The sequence below is a fragment of the Stomoxys calcitrans genome, chromosome 1, assembly GCF_963082655.1.
Source record: "Stomoxys calcitrans chromosome 1, idStoCalc2.1, whole genome shotgun sequence".
NCBI lineage: Eukaryota > Metazoa > Arthropoda > Insecta > Diptera > Muscidae > Stomoxys > Stomoxys calcitrans.
Genome location: NC_081552.1, coordinates 211,711,571 through 211,731,007, shown reverse-complemented (window position 1 = coordinate 211,731,007; position 19,437 = coordinate 211,711,571). Strand labels below are relative to the sequence as shown.

The following is a 19,437-nucleotide window of genomic DNA, read 5'->3' as shown; positions in this document are numbered from 1 at the left end:
AGTACCATATTGTAATTGGCATTATGGTTTTCAAAGAGAGTTTCCAACCAATTCTTCTTCTTATGTGACAGCGTTGAAATAAAACACATCCCAGCTATTAACTACCCCCTCCACCAAACGCTAGCCTTGATCGAACGTTAATCGACAAATAATCGTTATGCTAAAGGAAGGGAGTGGGTTAATAAATGTCCAATATGGTAAATATATAAGGCTGAGATGGACATGGATCAAAAACGTATATGATTAAGAAGTTTATATTTCTTTAAATTTTATTTTCATAATAATTTAAATTTTCATTGAAAATCTCACCAAAAATAGTATTTTTAAACCATAAGCAAAAAGTTCGGGTTTCATAGGGATTTATATTGAATTAAAATATTAATTTTAAAATTTTTGATAAAATATTTTCAAATACACTTTTCTTTGAAATGTTGTCCATAATTAATTTTCAAACAAAATATTTTTCAGATTTGATTTTCTTAACAAATATGATAAATTATAAAAACATAATTTTATTTTATAATTTCATTGAAAAATATCATTTGGAAATTTCATAAATATCACACAGAAATTGATCCACAAAAATATAGCCCCAAACGTATAAGAAGGTTGTTATTTTGTTTTTACTTTTGTGTGAGAATATAGGCACGCAGATTTTTTATTATAAATTATTTTATTATTGATTATAAAAATTCAACCAAATAAAATTTTAGAAAATTATAAATATTAAAAAATAACAAAAACTTATTCTTTTTTAAATTACCTTAAATTCCCTTGAAACTGGACACACTTTCATTTCACTGCTTTCAATCATTGCCATAGGACTATGTGCAAACCAAATAAACACTACACTTATTACACATATGGCGACTTGAACTTATTTTTTGTTACTTTTTATTGTTTTATTTTGTTTTTCTAGATTTTTTTAAATTAATTTTTTTTTTTTCATTTTTAAACTATGACAGCAAAAATATTGATTCTTAATTTTATTGATGTGGCAACTCTCATTAAGATTGCTCATTTTCTCATATAACCCAACACTTGCATATGCTTGTCAACATGACGGCGCTAATTTACCAACAACAAAATTAACAACACTACAATTTTTTACACATTTCCCACAAGCAGGAACACATTTTTTTATTAGCTTTTATATTTGTTTTCACCACACTAGTATCTTTAAGGTTGAAACTGCACACATTTATATTTCTTTGAAAGTGCATAGACATGCGTTTCTTTATATTTTATAATTACAAATGACTTGAACAGCGGCAGTTACAATGCCGCAATGTCGATACTCATTTTTTTCCAATGTGGCAACTCACATTAATACAACCAACCCATCATCTCGCATAACACAACACTTGCCAAGGCTGGCCATACACTTAACGGGATTATCGGATGACGGCATTTGGTTTCTTTGCCAACAACAACATTTTGAATTTTTCTTTCTCATTCTCATTTTTTATTATTTTTTTTAATTTTTATTAAAAAACATTTAATGTTGTTTACTTCACACTTTAATATTTCCCTAAAACTTAATGGACTTGTATTTCGTTGCATTTTAAAAACTGCATTAGAACTTTAACCATGACAAAAACTAAGCCGATTCTTTTTTTTCCAACTTTTCTGGTGATTCACATTAACGCATCACATCTTCTTGCACAACAAATACACATGCACAGACATCGAACTCTTAACGGGATTATCGTATGACGGCACTTGTTTTCTTTGCCAATTTACCAACAACAAAATTGCCAAAACTCCAAAGAGAATTCTTTTTTCTTTCTTTTTTTTTTGTCAACCTTTATGGCGATTCACATTAACACAACACATCTTCTTGCACAACACATACAAATGCACATACATCGAACACTTAACGGGAGTATCGTATGACGGCACTCACTAATTCGCTAATTTACCAACAACGACTTCAACGCACTCATCAAGAAAATTTAAACATTTAATTTCAGCCTTTTTAGGCTACATTTTGCACTAATTTCATTACTTCCATATTTAATAATGATGCAACAATGAAGTTTTACAAAAATTAACACCATTCCTAACACAATTTTTGTAAAATTTGACAATTTGTTTGACTTCAACGCGGACGCAACCGATCGCGGAAAAAATTTGCGAAAAACTAAATTAGGACACATACAAAACGAAGGGGGTGGGGGTACAAAAGCCAAATGCGTTGAGAATACAAGAAAGAGAGCGAGATGAAATAAGAGAGCTTATAACATGGCAAAAGAACAAATACGGATTGCTCTGAAATGGTCCAACTACTGCAATAACAATTTTTCTTACAAAGTAAAGAATTTTAGTGCAAAGGAAAATAACAAAGTAGACAGAATACTGTTGTATAACATGATATTTCCCTACTTTTAAAGAGGAGACGGATGTTAATTTCATATGGAATTAACAGTGCAGTAAATTGCCTTAATGGTTGCCAATGTCAATCTTCCCCTTTTAGTTTTTTTTAGATTTGGATAGGTTTATAATAACGAAGCTTATATTTTTTCAAATTTTATTTTCATAACAATTTTGGTTCGACAAAATTTGTTTTCCTCTTTTATTTTCATTGAAAATTTCGGCAAGTATAGTATTATTTAACCATTACCAAAAAAATAGGTTTTTAAAGTGATTTACATTGAAGTCAAATATATATTTTATTATTTTTTTTTTAATATTTATTTTGACAAAATATTTTCAAATATAATTTTTTCTGAAATGTTGTCGAAAATTAATTTTTAAACTAAATATTTTGAAATTTTAGTTTCTTAAAGCAGTCACGCCTGATCCTCGAATAAAATTTTCAAATATAATTTCTTCTGAAATGTTGACGACTCGAATCGTTCCATAACCTGATATAGCTGTCATATAAACCTATCTGGGGTCTTGACTTCATGAGCGTCTAGAGGGCGTAATTCCTATCTGATTTGGCTGAAATTTTGAACGACGGTTTAAATCGGTCCATAACCGGATATAGCTGCCATATAAACCGATCTGGGATCTTGACTTCTTGTGCCACTAGAGGGCACAATTCCTATCCGAATTGGCTGAAATTTTGCATGAGGTGTTTTATTATGACTTCCAACAACTGTGCTAAGTCTGGTTGAAATCGATCCGTAACCTGATATAGCTGTCATATAAATCTATCTGGGGTCTTGATTCTTGAGCGTCTAGAGGGCGCAATTCTTATCCGATTTGGCTGAAATTTTGAATGACGTGTTAAGTTATGACTTCCAACAAGTGTGCTAAGTATGGTTTAAATCGGTCCATAACCTGATAATGCTGCCATGTAAACCGATTTGGGATCTTGACTTCTTGAGCCTCCAGATGGCGTAATTATTATCCGATTTGGCTGAAATTTTGTACAACGGCTTCTCCCATGACCTTCAACATACGTATCGAATCGGTCGATTCGTGGTCAGAATCGGTCTATAGCCTGATACAGCTCCCATAAAAATCTATCTCTATCTACCTATCTCTATTTAACTTCTTGAGTCCCAAAAGGGCGCAATTCTTCCTCATATTAGCTGAAATTTTATGGTCCGAATCGGACCATAACTTGATATAGCTCCAATATTATAGCAATTCTCTTTTTTTATCCTTTGTTTGTCTAAAAAGAGATTTCGGGAAAAGAACTCGACAAATTCGATCTATGGTGGAGGGTATATAAGATTCGGCTCGTCCGACCTTAGCCTGCTTTTACTTGTTTTAGTATAGAGATCATCAAATGCAACAAGACACAAAACGGTAAATCTCACACCTACAGTTTTGAGAAAATTTTTTGTTTGATTTTTTTATATACAATTTTGGCGACTTTCGATAAGCCAATTTTCCCCAAAACATACCTTATAGGACGGCTACTTTACGCCAATTCAAATTTCATTGGGATATCTCTTTCCTAACTCGAGCTAGAATTTCCCTAAGACGGGTGTATTCTTGAGTATTTTTCTACCCATTCGTCGTTAATGAGTTAACTAAATTTATCGAAACGTAATTTCAATCAAAATAAATAATTCAGTAAAGTATATCTTTTATAAATTCCATAAATATTACAAAGGAATCGATCTAAAATAATAAATTTCCCTAAAAAAAAAGGTTTTTATTTTTTTAATTTTTCTCTACTTTTGTGTGAGAATAAAGGCATGCTTATTAATTATTTCATGTTTTATTGTTTATACAAATATAACCAAAAGAAATTATAAACATTAGAATATTACCAAAAATTATAATTTCGTTTAAATTACCTTTAAGTTGTATGCTGCACTTCTTAAAATTCCTCTGAAACTGTATAAACTTTTATTTTACTGCTTTCACTCATTGCCATAGGACTATGTGCAAATCAAATAAACACAACACTTATTACACATATGCCGACATGAAAATAACCAAAACTTACATTTTTTTACTTTTTATTATTTTATTTTTCTACATTTTTTAATTTATTTATTTATTTTATTTTTTTCATTATTAAATTATGGCAACAAAAATGTTTATTCTTAATTTTATTGATGTGGCAACTCTTAGTAAGACAGCTCATATACTCATATAACCCAACACTTACATATGCTTATCAACATGACGGCACTTTTGAACCAACAACAAAATTAACAACACTAAAATTTTTTGAGACTCTTCGTAGAAGTAGAAACACATTATTTTATTACCGCACTAGTACCTTTAAGGTTGAAACTGCACACATCTATATTTCTTTGAAACTTTTTATTTTATAATTGCAAATGATTTTAACCGCGGCAGTTACAATGCCGATACTCATTTTTTCCAATGTGGCAACTCACATTAATACAACCAACCTATCATCTCACATAACACAACACTTTCCAAGGCTGGCCATACACTTAACGGGATTAGCGGATGACGACATTTGGCTTCTTTGGTTATTTAGCAACAACAACATTTTGAATTTTTCTTTCTCATTTTGTAATATTATATTTTCATTTCTTTGAAAAACCTTTTAAAAACCTTTACTGCACACTTTATTATTTTCTTAAAACTTAATGGTCTTGTATTTCGCTGTTTTTAGAAACTGCACTAGGACTTTAACATTGACAAAGAATACGCCGTTTTTTTCCAACCTTTCTGGCGATTCACAGCAACACAACCCATCTTCTGCACAACACATCTTCTTGCACAACACATACACATGCACATACATCGAACACTTAACGGGAGTATCGTATGACGGCACTCACTAATTCGCTAATTTACCAACAACGACTTCAACGCACTTATCAAGAAAATTTAAATATTGGATTTCAGCCTTTTTAGGCTATATTTTGCACTAATTTCATCACTTTCATATTTAATAACGGCACAATAATGAGGTTTTACAAAAATTAACACCATTCCTAACACAATTTTTGTAATATTTGACAATTTATTTCACTTTAACGCGGACGCGACCGATCGCGGAAAAAATTTGCAAAGAACTAAATTAGGATACATACTAAACGAAGGGGGTGGGGGTACAAAAAACAAATGTGTTGAGAATCGCAAAAAAGAGAGCGAGAGAGTGAATAAAAGAGCTTATAACATGGCAAAAGAACAAACACGCATTGCTCTGGAATAGACAAACACTAATACAATAACATTTTCTCTTACAAAGTAAAGAACTTTTGTAAATGCAAATTTGCCCATGAACATTCCATAAAGGAACAAGGGCAAACTTTCGTGCTGAGGAAAATAAACAAGGTAGACAGCATGCGAGTACTGTTGAATAACATGATATTTCCGTACTATTTAAGAGGAGACGGATGTTAAGTTCATATGGGATTAACAGTGCAGGAAATGGTATTAATTGATACCAATTTCAGTTTTGCGGTTCATTTATTGTCATAAAATTTACATATTTCAAATATATATATATTTTATAGGGTCGGAAATGGATATTTTGATGTGTTGCAAAAGGAGTGGCAAAATTAATATTCTCCCATCCTTCGATGGTGGATATAAGAAAAGTCCTCCCCAAAAAATACTAAATTTTTGCTCCAAATCCCCAAGTCAAAAATGTCGTTCACATTTCGAAAAAATAAATCCCCAATTTGGGGAGAAATCCTCAATACTGGCAACACTGTTTAGGGGCATAAAAAGGGAAACGAAAAGGATTTGTGAGTACTCCTAGCATGAAACAGATTTTGTCATTACTTAGAGTACACAACAAGTCGATTAATGGCCTAAACGATCACCCATGGGGACATTGGGAGAATTTATTGTAGAAACTCACGCTCTTGACAAACCAATCTAACCTATTATGCGAGTATATTTTCCTTTAAATTTTAAGTTGAACAATTCAAAGTGTGCTAAGTTTGGATCGTGTTTGTCAAGTTCTTTGAATGACTTCTTCAAATATATATATAAGCTTACTTTACTTTAACTGACTATGACAGAACATTTGTTCCACTAGCCGAACGTAGAATAGCGTTCCATATGAGCTATATCATATTATTGACCGATATGGAGCATACTTGTCATACCGTACAAGTCATAGAAAAATATCGACTCCAAAATTTCAGGCAAATCGAGCAGTAATTGCGCCCTCAAGAGGCTCAGAAAGTCAAATTGGGAGATCGGTTTCTATGGCAGCTATATCAGTTTCTGAACCGATTTAGAACATGCTTAGCACAGTTGTTGGAAGTCATACCAAAACAACATATGCAAAATTTCAGTAAAATTTTATAAGAATTGCGCCGTCTGGGACTCAAGAAGTCAAATCAGGAGATCGATTTACATGGCGGCAAAATCAGGTTATAGACTGATTTGGACAATACTTGGCACAGTTTTTGGATGTCATATCAAAACTATATGTGCCAAATCGGTTAAGAATTGCGCTTCCAAGAAGCTCAAGAAGTCAAGACTCAAGATCGATTTATATGGGAGCTATAATATGGCCCATTTACAATCCCGTCGGACCTACACTATTAAAAAGTATTTGTACAAAATTTCAAGTGCCTAGCTTTACTCCTTCGAACGTTAGGGTGCTTTCGACAGACAGACAGACGTGAGGGCAGAGATAAATCGACTTGGAACCTCAAGACGATCATAAATATATAAACTTTGTTGGGTCTCAGATCAATATTTCGATGTTTTATAATTAATAAATTATAATCAGTATACCCCCACCCCATGGTGGAGGGTATAAAAATTATAATAATTAAAAATTTGGAGTTAAGATGGGAAAATGCATTGCTACATGCCCATTGGTCGTCACTTATGTGTTGTGTCGAGCTTACAGGCCGTCTTACCGACTAAAAACCCACCTTAAGAGTCAAAATCCATCTCGGCACCGCTTTCGCATTACTTCGTGGTGGCTCTCAAAACAGCCCTTACACCTACCTTCTCGTCGAGATCAGTTTTCTTTCGTCTCAAGACGTCTTCGCAGTACCGTGCTACTGCGGTCCAGTTGTCAATACTTCAGAACATCTTGTACACAAGATTTGCTGCAGTTATAAACCCTATCTGGCCTTCAGGGAACGAGCGTGGTTCCTCCCATTGTTTGGAGTGGAAGAAAGTATGTTCAGCCTCATTCAGGTGTTCTTTATTTTCATAGAGGCACAAAGGTGCGGCAGCACTTCCCCGGATAGCATTTGCGTTATGTAATAGTTTACATTTCCATGTCTGCTATATACAAAGTTCTTGATATCTGGTATTAGTTATGCGCTCCATCGCCTGTATGCTTCGTTCTTCAACCGTATCTGCCACTTACTTGTAGTCTCTTCTCTTAATTCATTTCTGTAGTCTTTCAGTGTACGTTCAGTGTTGTTCACTCTCGCCTTGAAAAGTCCAGAACGCTCCTCGACCTGCTGGTCTAGTGGTATCATCCTTGCTATTATCTGCACCGCAGCAGCGAAACGGTCCGTTAGGCCGATGCCAGTCTTAGTCCGGCGGTTGACTGAACTGAACTGTGCCTGACATGAAGGCTATCTGATCGGATTTCGCAATCGTATAAGAGGATGTTGTTACAGGCTTCCATTAAAACTTTCCTCTTTTTGGGTAATGACCCTGCTATGTTCGTTATGAGTCTGCTCAGTTGGGCCGTGAATCCAATCGCTTTTTGAGCAGAGAATTTTATCTGCATACTGAACGTCAGTTTGGAATCAGAAAATCCACGCTTGAGTTTGTTGACACACAAAGCTCCTTATTATTGGGTAGCCCAAAAAGTAATTGCGGATTTTTTAAAAGAAAGTAAATGCATTTTTAATAAGACATAGAATGAACTTTAATCAAACATACTTTTTTTACACTTTTTTTCTAAAGCAAGCTAAAAGTAACAGCTGATAACTGACAGAAGAAAGAATGCAATTACAGAGTCACAAGCTGTGAAAAAATTTGTCAACGCCGACTATATGAAAAATCCGCAATTACTTTTTGGGCAACCCAATAGTTTAGTCGCATTTCCTGAACGTACCAATGGCCTTTCTCAACTAGTGACTGTCATCTTCAGAGAGGTCAGTTTTCGCTATTGCCACTAGCCTATCCACCTTGACATTTAAGAAATATAAGGGTCGGTAGACGCAATTCCATAATTCTTAAAGGAATGTCCTTGGCAAATTTAGTAGACGTAATACCAGTCATCGCTGCCCATTTCGACTACATTGCTTCGCGAGCGATGAGCTATTCTCGCTTGTCTTATCTTATCCACGTTGCTACCTCTCAGAGCTTCACACTCCCAAATAGGAATCGAAAGAGTCTACGAGACTCGGCCTACTTTAAGCTATCCTTGGAATCTGGAATATAGGTTCTGACATTCTCAATGGAGGTCTTTGAGCAGCCCGACGACATTCTGGGCAAGTGGTCCTCCGCTAGACCCATAATGGTAGCGTTTGATCGTACGTTGTATGACGTATGATTATCGGAATTCGAAACACCAACTTCATTTAAACCACCGACCACCGACATTTTCGGTTTCATTTCCCGGTTTTCGTGGCTAACAGGTACCGAATTGAACCATCATAGGGGCATAGAAGGGAAAACCATAAAGGATTATGTGAGTATCAAGAAGTTCATCCATAGAATTCTTTCGAGGTTATTTGCTTTTATTATTTAAAGACCGCAAACAGCCAATTACTGGTTTAGGGGATTTAAATCCTCATCCTCTCTGTCAACCAGTCGCTTTAATGTTTTTTTGTATTTTTTTTTAAAGAAATCATTTTATAAATTTCCTTTTTTATTTATTTGCAGCCAGAAGCCACACCCAAACCCAACTCCAGGGAATCGAAATTGACTGGAATACCACAAATCGATTACATTTGGGATCCCAATTTACCCAGGGAATTGAGAGGGTAACGACCAAAGCAAAGCACATTCACATACACATTGATTGGTTTCATTGATTGATGATAATTTGTGGCCGATCGATTCATGAAATTGATTGCACTATGCGTTTTTTTCTTACTCTGATTTCAGATACAACCTCTCCACATATCCATTCTTGTCCACAACGCCGCAGGACGATGAAATTCATTTCAAGTGTGATGGATTGCATGATGGTTTCTATGCATCCATCGAATACAAATGTCAGGTAAATAACAAAGAAAAGACATCAACACCAACATGACCTTGACCCATAAAAAATATGGCTTCGAAACAATACCCCTCCTCAGGCATACCACCAGTGAGCTCCATTCTTTAAGTTCAAAAAATTTGGATATTTTTACTTTGACTATTAAAAATGGCACGCGATCGGCGGTTAGTTACTGAGGCAGGCCAGTTGGGCGTTTTAAATGCTAATCGTTTTTTTTTTTTGCCACCATCGACGACATCGTAAGTCATAGCAAAAACGATTTGCTTTGGATGTTGTTTTGTGATCTTGACCCAAAAAACTAGCCATACAGTAAAGCCATAAAGATCCATCTGTCTATTGAGCTGCCTTCAATGCTGACAGTAGAAAAGTTATGTTATTGTCTCTAGTACAACGACCGGTTTCGCTTTCCCATCCACAAAATTAAGTAAACATTTTTGTACGGGCGATTCGAGTGCTTCGAGCTTTCTGCATGTCTGCCTCTCAATCACATGGCAAATCGGAATATTTAAACAATTCACAAGCATTGCCCAATGTATTCACATGAGGTTTTTGCAACTTACGAGAACCTTAAAATGGGCAATAGAAAACTTTAATGTTTTGCATTGGTTGGGATATTAGATATGCAGCAGAAATCATTATGATTTATGACAACTTATTTTTACTTAAATCTTCTATATCTCTGGACCCAAATAGGTTTAATTTTCGATTTAATCGAATACAATTTGCCTAGAAGTTCACTCAAAACATGCTATAAAATTTCATGGAACAGTTTTTTAAAAACAATTTCTAAATTAAGAGAGCTAGGTTTGGAACTTTGCTACGTAAAAGCGTTATAGGTCCCCAGTTCAAAAAAATGTTCCGATTTCGTTCCGACATCGATATCGGATCCGATATCGAAAGATTCATCCGATTGTCAGAGTGATATCTTACCGACATTGTGGCTAAAAACAAGAGTAGTGGTTGTCATTTTGTCGGGATGACACGGCTGAGGGAAATCTGATATATTTACCACCATACCGTATCGATATCGCACCTATGTTGGAGCAAAATTCCAGGGAAATTCGGATGGAAAATTTTACGTCGTACCGAATTGGGGACGTAACTCGTCAAGAAATCTCTCCGAAATCGCCTAAAAATTTCGAACCAATTTCTTGACGAATGTCTTCCAAATGCTGACGATTTTGCCGACGAATCGGTCCAATTTCAGACCGATTTCTTGACGAATATCTTAAAACTGATCTAAAGAAACCAAAATTCCAAGGCAACAGTTAACGGCACCGCACACAATTCCAAAAAAAAAAAAACAATATAACCTTCCCTCCAAAAATTCCACGTGGTAACCAAATGTTGCTATGCAAAAATTACAATGAACCAAACAAAAAGTTACTCCGACACGACGTACAGAAATCGTTACGATTTCGCTCTTAAATGAAGGAACAGAAAAAAATAAATTCCTCCAGACTAGTCGAACCGATTTCTTTCGTATGTATCGTGCGACTATGTGCAGACAAGTCGAACGTCAAACAAAGCGAAGTGCGAAGATTGCGTTTTCTGGTTCGTTGGTAGGTGCATTTTATACCCTTTGAACAAGGTCTGCGGGATGAAAAGATCTCTAGCAGAGGAAGAGTGTATTGATCTAAGGAAGGGTACGAGTCGCGAATGCGAGCTAAGAGCAGATCCGAGCTAGTCGCGAATGCGAAAGAGTCGGGGATGCGAACAAGTCGTGGATGCAAACAAGTCGTGGATGCGAACAAGTTGCGGATGCGAACAGGTCGCGGATGCAAACAAGTCGCGGATGCGAACAGGTCGCGGATGCGAACAGGTCGCGGATGCGAACAGGTCGCGAATGCGAACAGGTCGCGGATGCGAACAGGTCGCGGATGCGAACAGGTCGCGGATGCGAACAGGTCGCGGATGCGAACAGGTCGCGGATGCGAACAGGTCGCGGATGTGAACAGGTCGCGGATGCGAACGGGTCGCGTATGAGAACGGGTCGCGTATGAGAACGGGTTGCGGATGCGAGCTAAGTGGAGATGAGTTGGAATCGCTGAAACGCGGATGCGAACGGGTCGCTGATGCGAACGTATTGATAGTAAAGCAACACCGTGTGGTGCAAAATCAATACCGGATGGTATGGATGAAACAAAATAATTAGTACCGTTTGGTACTAGCCTTATTACCGAACTGGTATTGGTTTTAATACCAATCTGTTATTCGTTTTAATACCAATCTGTTATTGGTTTTAAAATCAGACCATTATTAGTTTTAGTACCAAATCGTTGTTGATTATTCCACCTCATAATGAACAAAAAACAAAAAAAACTTTGAGAACAATTTTCATCAAATCAAGTGCAAGATTTCAAATGGTTAGCTTTACGCGTTTGACCGCTATCGTAATTTCGACAGACGGACGGACGGACATGGCTAGATCGACTCAGAACGTCGAGACGATCAAGAATATATATACGTACTTTATGGGGTCTTAGACGAATATTTCGAGGTATTACAAACGGAATGACTAGATTAGTACACCCCCATCCTATGGTGGTGGGTATAAAAACGAAACTAACGCATAAGAAAAGAAAGAACAACTCACTGTCGAGAGTATGATCCAGTCAGCTAATTTAGACCTCTACAGAACTGCAGAATGGCAAGAGGGCTAATAGCCTGTAGGGAATCCAGGCTCGTCATCGCAAAGCCTCTCCCTGCGCCCAGCGCAACATGTAAGACCTGACGTTGAAATGACCAGTCGGGACTCCTGTTAGCAATCCTAAGTCCACTCTTAGCCCCAGGAAAAACGAACGAATAACCGGATGGCCATAACAAAGTTCCGTCAATCCAAGACCGTGATACTGGCAGTAGTGCCTCGCACTGGGCCTCTTCCAATCGGGATAGGTTAACTGTCGTCGCCCTGATTTACAATTCGCCAGTGCGTATACCCGCCTTCTTTCTATAGAGTTCGGACATTACAGTTACAGATTCGCAAGTCATGATTCTTAATTCGTATGCGGGGCTCGTCAATATAGGGAGGGACCAAGATTGGCCTAGTCTTTGCCAAGTTAAATTTTTAGCAATCCTTGATGTTCCTGGCTTTTTTTCCTGTCCTGTAAAATCTCTGTCTAAAATTTTTCAGCTCTACCATCACTGCGTCTATGGCATAAGACACGATTTCCTTTGCGCCAATTTTACAGCCTTCGATCAGAAAACTTTCATTTGTCATTTTGCATCTGATGTGGATTGTGAAGGTTCTACAAAATACTGGAACAGGTAAGTTTTGGATTTCAAATACATTGCTCTAATAGTTTTCAAACTCTCTTTCATAGAAATGATGCCTTGTATATGGCCACCACAACTACCTCGACAACAACTACCACCACAGAGCCACCACCAACACAACGCCGACGCCCTGTAAGACCCCAAAGACCTTTGCGCAGACCTGGTAGTCGCCGACCCATTGATGATTACTATGATGAGGAGGAATATGATGATGATTACTATGAGGAGCGTCTGAATAAGAGACGTAAGCATAGGCCAAGGCAACGCAAACCTGTGGTGGACTATGAGGATGAGGAATATGAAGATGAGAAACGCTCTTTGGCAGATGAAACTCCCAGGTATGTAAGAAAAAAAAAGAGACCCTCAAGCTTTTGATTTATCCATCCACTGTGTCTCCCTTACAGACGCCCCATTTCACGCAATCGTTTCCGCGATGAAGTCGATGCTGAAGATGACTATGATTTCGATAGACCCAAGTCTAAAACGCGCAATAAGCCCACACCAGCAGCAGAAAGACGCAAAATAAGCAGCCGCAAGCCGGGAGGATTTTCATCGGGACGCGCTAACCCCGATGAAAGACGTAGCTTTAACGATGATCGTCCCGCTGCCGGTGGACGCCGCAAACCCGTTGTTCCCCCGGTGGATGATGTTGAGGATACCGAAGAGCTGCCACCACGCCGACAAGCTGGTCGAAAACGGATCAATGAAAAGCGCTCTTCCTCCACGGCTGCCCCTGATCTCGATGATTTAGACGAATACGAGAAGCCAAATTCCAAAATACCAGATCAAGAAGAGGCGGCCGCCGGTGATGATGCCCCACCTAAAGTGAAAACTACCCCCAAACCCTTAGAGGAATTCATCACCCCCAAGGCAGCTTCGGCTTCATCGGTTTATGCAAGGCCACGAGCTCCTCCACGCATTGCCCGACCTGTGCCCATAAATGAAAAGTCTAAATTTAAATATCCCATACAGAAGACTGCCACAACTTCGGCGCCTCCGTTGGGAGCCGAGGCGGATGATGACTACTATGCCGAGGATGATGAGTATGATGTAAAACCACGTGGTCCATCCAAGAAACGCATAGCCGTCGATGATTTGCTATCCGATGAAGATGATGATCTGCCGCCCAGACGTAGTGCTATCAACCGTAAACCCACTCGAACTCTGAGAAAACCTTTGACAGGCAAGAAAGTCATAGACGATGAGGAAGACTACGATTTGGATCGCGATCGTTTCGATGGACGAGGTGGCAGCCGCCGCAGAAATCCCCTAACTGGTCGTACACGTGGCCGCCACTCACAAGATGATGTGGATTTCGTAGACGATGACTATGACGAGCGTCCGGCGAAACGTGCGCGTCCCCAAACTTCAGCACGCAAAGGTCTGCTAAAGAAACAGAAACTTCCAGAACCTTCAGAAGAAATCGTTGAAGAGGAAGAGCCAGAAATAGACACAAAGCCCCTTAAGAGCAGAGGGCAGGCTGCAACAGTCAGGCGCAAACCACTGCCTGCCTCTCCAATTCGCTCGCGTAACCCTGCACCTCAGGCGGATGCGTTGTCCAGTGGCAACAAGGAACTCGAAGACTCGTCAGCACCAGCCGATGAATCTATCTTGGAGGAAACGGAGCCTTCGAGTAAAGCCAGTTTACCCACCAGTCGCCCAGCCTCGGTACGTGTAGTTAAACGACCATTCTTACCATCTCGTGGTGGCAGTCCATATCTACCAAGAGGTCTGCAGCCTGTCGGCCAGGCCCATGGCAAGCATCAAGCGGAGTCTCATGCCACCACCGATAGTAGCACCATGGACATATTGTCAACCATGTCGGGTGTGCATTTGCTAGAACATGGTGCTCCCTTGTTGCGCGGTACCACATTGCCACCACGTAGCCCCATACCAACATCTAAGCCAAGGCCAGAGTCGGTGCAATCGAATAAAGCCACCTTGGATGAGCTCTACGAAAACGATTACGATGTTACGCTTAATGATGCTTTAAATCCAACGCTTAAACCTCTTTCGCCGCATCAATCTAGCCACCACTATCATCATCAGCATAATCATGTCGATAACATCAACAACAACAACAATAATAATCGTCCGTACCAGAGTTATTATGGTCCTTCTTCTTCTTCTTCTTCAGCAGCTAGTTCTGTTCTTTCCTCATCGTCATCACTATCATCATCAAATCAAAATGATACACCATTTGTATATAAGAATCAGTCACCGGTTCGATCTCCATTATCTTCTTCTTCCTCCTCTTCTTCTTCTTCTTCTGCTTCCATTTCTAGTGTTCATTCACCACCATCACAATCTGTGGTGCAACATCAATCTAATCAATCTCAGTATCAGCCACAATCACCACAGTCTACTTATTATTCTCCTCCTTCTTCTCCTCATCATCATCATCATCAGAATCAAAATCCAAATCAGTACCAACCTCAAATTCAAAATCAAAATCTACAACAACAACAGCATGCACATTCGGCATATGAAACTCTTTCGCATCATCTGAATAACAATAATCAAAACACCAACAACAACTATAATAACTACAATAGTGATTCAAATTTTTCATCAACAGATATCCGCAGGCGAACGGTCATCTCGTCGTCGAGCTCGCAATCAAATCGCCAAACCGGAACCTCAAGAGTAGCAGCACCACCGCAACCGACCTATTATGATGAATATGAATATTAACTAAACAATCAAAAAACATAGAACTGCCAATTCTCTGGGTGAGAGAATGGATTTCCATCGAATGGTCTCCGAAAAGTAAGTAACGAGATAGCCAATCTTGAAAAGATTATTGACTATAGGTGAAGAATCTTTTTGAACAGAAAATATTTTTGACATGAAAAAGTACTTTTAAAAGCCTCACGTATGTCCCCGACGTTCACTGTAAGAATATGTCCTCAAAGTTCGTTGTAAGAATATGTCCCCAAAATTAACTGTAAGAATATGTCCCCAAAGTTCACTGTAAGAATATGTCCTCATAATTCATTGTAAAAATATGTCCCCAAAATTTACTGTAAGAATATGTCCTTAAAGTTCGGTGTAAGAATATGTCTTCAAAGTTTCCAATATGAATATGTTCCGAAAGGTCACTGTAAGAATATGCCCTCAAAATTCACTGTAAAAATATATCTCCAAAGTTTCCAATATGAATATTTTCACAACGTTCACTGGAAGCATATGTCCTCAAAGTTCTATGTAAGAATATGTCTTCAAACTTCCCAATATGAATATGTCCCCAAAGTTCACTGGAAGAATATGTTTTTTACTTTCACTGTAAGAATTTGTCTCTAAAGTTCCCAATATGAATATGTCCCCAAAGTTCACTGGAAGAATATGTCATTTACGTTCACTATATCAATATGTCTTCAAAGTTCCCAATATGAATATGTCCCTAAAGTTGACTGTAAGAATATATCTCCAAAGATCCCAACATTAATATTTTCACAAAGTTCATAGTAACAATATATCCTTTAAATTCACTGTATTAATATGTCTCCAAAGTTCACAATATGAATATGACCCCAAAAGTCACAATATGAATATGACCCCAAAGTTCACAATATGGAAATGACCCCAAAGTCTCCTTACAAGTCTCACTGTAAGAATATGTCTCCAAAGTTCCTAATTTGAAAATGTCCCCAAAGTTCACTGTAAGAATATGTCTTTATAGTTTGTTGTAAGAATATCCTTAAAGTTCAGTGCCAGCATATGTCTCCAAAGTTTCCAATATGAATATATCCCCAAATTCGACTGTAAGAATACATCCCCAAAGTTCACTGTAAGAATATGTCTCCAAAGTTCCCTAAAGTTGACTGTAAGATCATGTCTCCAACTTCCCAATATGAATATGTCCCCAAAGTTCACTGTAGGAATATTTCCTCAAAGGTCGCCAGAACGTCGGCGACCTAGTCATGCTATCATCACCATTATTGTCCTTCCTTTTGAGTCCGTGGTTCACATTCCACACTCAGCAGTGCGCGAGTTAAATTCGCCTGTTATCACCAGGTCACCATCTTTGGGCCTTGAAAGGTCTTTTATACTATCTAATTTCTCCTGGAACAGCTCGATGCTGTTGCTTGGGGCAAAATGTCAGCTGATAATCATGAAACTTCTCCATTTGAATCCATACATAGCCATTTCCGCGTTCGCAGTCATAGAACAGATATGTTCAACATGCATCAGTTCCAGTGGACATGTAAGAGGGCTGTTCGTTTATAATTATTGTATATGGTCCCTCCTCTTTCCCTATTCGTGGCCAATATACACAGAGTCCGCCCTGTGCAAATTGGACTGTAGGAAGTTTACTGCGTTCTATTCCCAGTGGATTTGCAGCTGCGTGATCCAGGCATGTGATCTGTTGGTCAGCTTTCTCTATTTGAGCTGACCAACAGCAACTCATTGGAATACTGCACTCCTTCATTGTGCGTCCAGAGGCATCTGGGTCTGAGTCGAGTGGGTCTGGCAGGGCAGTTCAACAGGTGACGTGTGCCGCGGCACATACATCCTACAATCCTTGCTCTGTAGGAGTTGAGGCGGCTGCATCTGCCGTATCATAATTGAGCAAGAACCACTCTGGTTTGCCAGGGGAGGTCAATGTGATGGTGAACAAATACGTCCCATTTAGGGATTCTTATGGGGTTGGGACGTCCCCTAGGCAGTTGGTCCCGAATTTGATATCAGATTCGTGATCTACTCCAAAATACCTTTCATGTGAGCCCCATATTTCCGTAGTCGCAAACAGACCAGTTTGGAGAGTGTTTTGGGGGATGGGGCGGTCGTTTAGTGACTTTACCCTGAAAATATATATCAGATTCGTGTTATACTCTAAAATACCTCTTAATTCAGAACTATATTGGAATTGTCAGCAAATACGTCTTATATGGGTGGTGTTATGGGGGTGAGGTGGCTCCATAGACATTTTTTTCTGAATATTGATATCAGATTTATGATTTACTCCCAAAGACCTTTCATTTGAGCCCCATATTGATATGGTCGTAAATTTGTCCTCTTTTGGGGTTTTTTTTGGAAACAGCGAAACATTTGGCCCCACATTTGATATCAGATTCGTACTCTACACTCAAATACCTTTTATTGTATTATGGTCAATAAATAAGTCCTGTTAGGGGGGTGTTTTGGGGAAGGGGCGTACCCTCAGAAATTTGGTTCCACATTTGAATATGAGATTCGTATTCTACTCGCAAATACCTTTCTCTTGAGTCTCATATTGCCACGATCGGTAAATATATCCGATATAGGGGTTGAAGGCTTTAGTTGGCAGGAGTATGAGATCTAAAGTTTTGGCTCGCTGTCGTTAGGTTTTACGTTGTCTTCAGAGGAACCGTAACCTGGCTTTATGGTGGGTTACCGGACCTAATGATATCATAGGAAATGAGAAGGAATGAGATCGGGTGCCTAACCTAATTCTCTTATAGTAGCCTAAAAATAAAAATTTGGTATCCAAATTTCGGATGGGGTACCTAGGGGGGCCGCCTAACCTTAAAACCTACCAAATATATATTTAGACCAATCACGACAATATGGGACTCAAATGAAAGGTATAGAATACAGACCAAGTATTTGGGGTACCACCCCAACCCCCAAAACATCCCTAAATCGGGCATATTTACCCATTACCCACCATGGCAATATGAGACTCAGATGAAAGGTATTTGCGAGTAGAATACGGATTTGATATTCAATTGTGGGACCAAGTTTTTGGGGGTCCACCCCTTCCCCAAAACACCCCCTAGACATGACTTATTTACTGACCATGGGAATATGGGGCTTAAATAAAAGGTATTTGAATGTAAAATACGAATCTGATATCCAAATGTGAGACCAAGTTTCTGGGGGGCCGCTCCTCCTCAAAAACATGCCCCAAAAAGGACAAATTTACAACCATATCAATATGGGGCTCAAATGAAAGGTCTTTGGGAGTTAAGCACGAATCTGATATCAATATTCGGGAAAAAGTTTCTATGGGGCCACCCCACCCCCATAACACCACACAAATAGGAAGTATTTGCTGACCATTGCAATATGGGGCTCAAATAAGAGGTATTTTAGAGTAGGACACGAATCTGATATATTTTCAAGGCCGAGTCATTGAGCGGCTGCTCCATCCTCTAAACCGGAGTAGACCACGAATCAGCTATCAACATTCGGGATCAACAGTCTAGGGGACGTCCCAACACCATAAAAACCCTCAAATCGAACGTAATTGCTCACCAACACAATTTGGGTATTCAAGACAGTGGATCTTGGTATTGATAGTTTTTGGGGCCCATACCCCAAATATATTTGGTGACTTTGCAATAAGGGGCTTAAATGAAAGGTATTTGAGATTAGAAAACGAATTTGATATATAATTTCGAGGCCAATGCCAATATGGGGTTCAAATAAATCATATATAGATACATGAGAATAGAGCTCGAAGCTGATATCTTTGCAGGGCTTACTATTTGGGGGACCAACCCTCTCCCCAAAACACCCCTATCAGGATCAGGGGCAAACTTCTCACAAATCAATGAGAGCAGTCCGATTCAAGTTTAAGTTCAATGATAAGGGGCATCCTTTTTATAGCCGAGTCCGAACGG

The 19,437-nt window shown here is 38.6% G+C and overlaps 1 protein-coding gene and 1 long non-coding RNA gene across 7 annotated transcripts in view; one reads left to right on the top strand and one right to left on the bottom strand.

Moving 5' to 3' along the window:
• The window catches only part of LOC131998582 (uncharacterized), a 211,953-nt gene extending 206,516 nt beyond the window's left edge, over nt 1–5,437 (bottom strand). Inside the window, exon 1 of the long non-coding RNA XR_009396368.1 lies at nt 4,260–5,437. This is a non-coding gene — a long non-coding RNA (uncharacterized LOC131998582). The remainder of the gene's footprint in view (nt 1–4,259) is intronic.
• LOC106086479 (nucleolar protein dao-5) overlaps nt 1–19,437 on the top strand; it is a 151,798-nt gene that overhangs the window by 131,234 nt on the left and 1,127 nt on the right. For 4 of the 6 annotated variants that reach the window (XM_013251187.2, XM_013251178.2, XM_059371037.1 and 1 more), the window contains 6 exons: nt 9,211–9,311; nt 9,436–9,550; nt 12,687–12,820; nt 12,877–13,167; nt 13,234–14,942; nt 15,408–15,598. In XM_013251187.2, coding sequence (XP_013106641.2) covers nt 9,211–9,311; nt 9,436–9,550; nt 12,687–12,820; nt 12,877–13,167; nt 13,234–14,942; nt 15,408–15,523 — 2,466 coding nt within the window. In that variant the 3' untranslated portion in view covers nt 15,524–15,598. Of the gene's footprint in view, nt 1–9,210; nt 9,312–9,435; nt 9,551–12,686; nt 12,821–12,876; nt 13,168–13,233; nt 14,943–15,407; nt 15,599–19,437 lie in introns of those variants that run through there. The other 2 variants (XM_013251194.2, XM_013251202.2) reach the window with 2 other exon arrangements.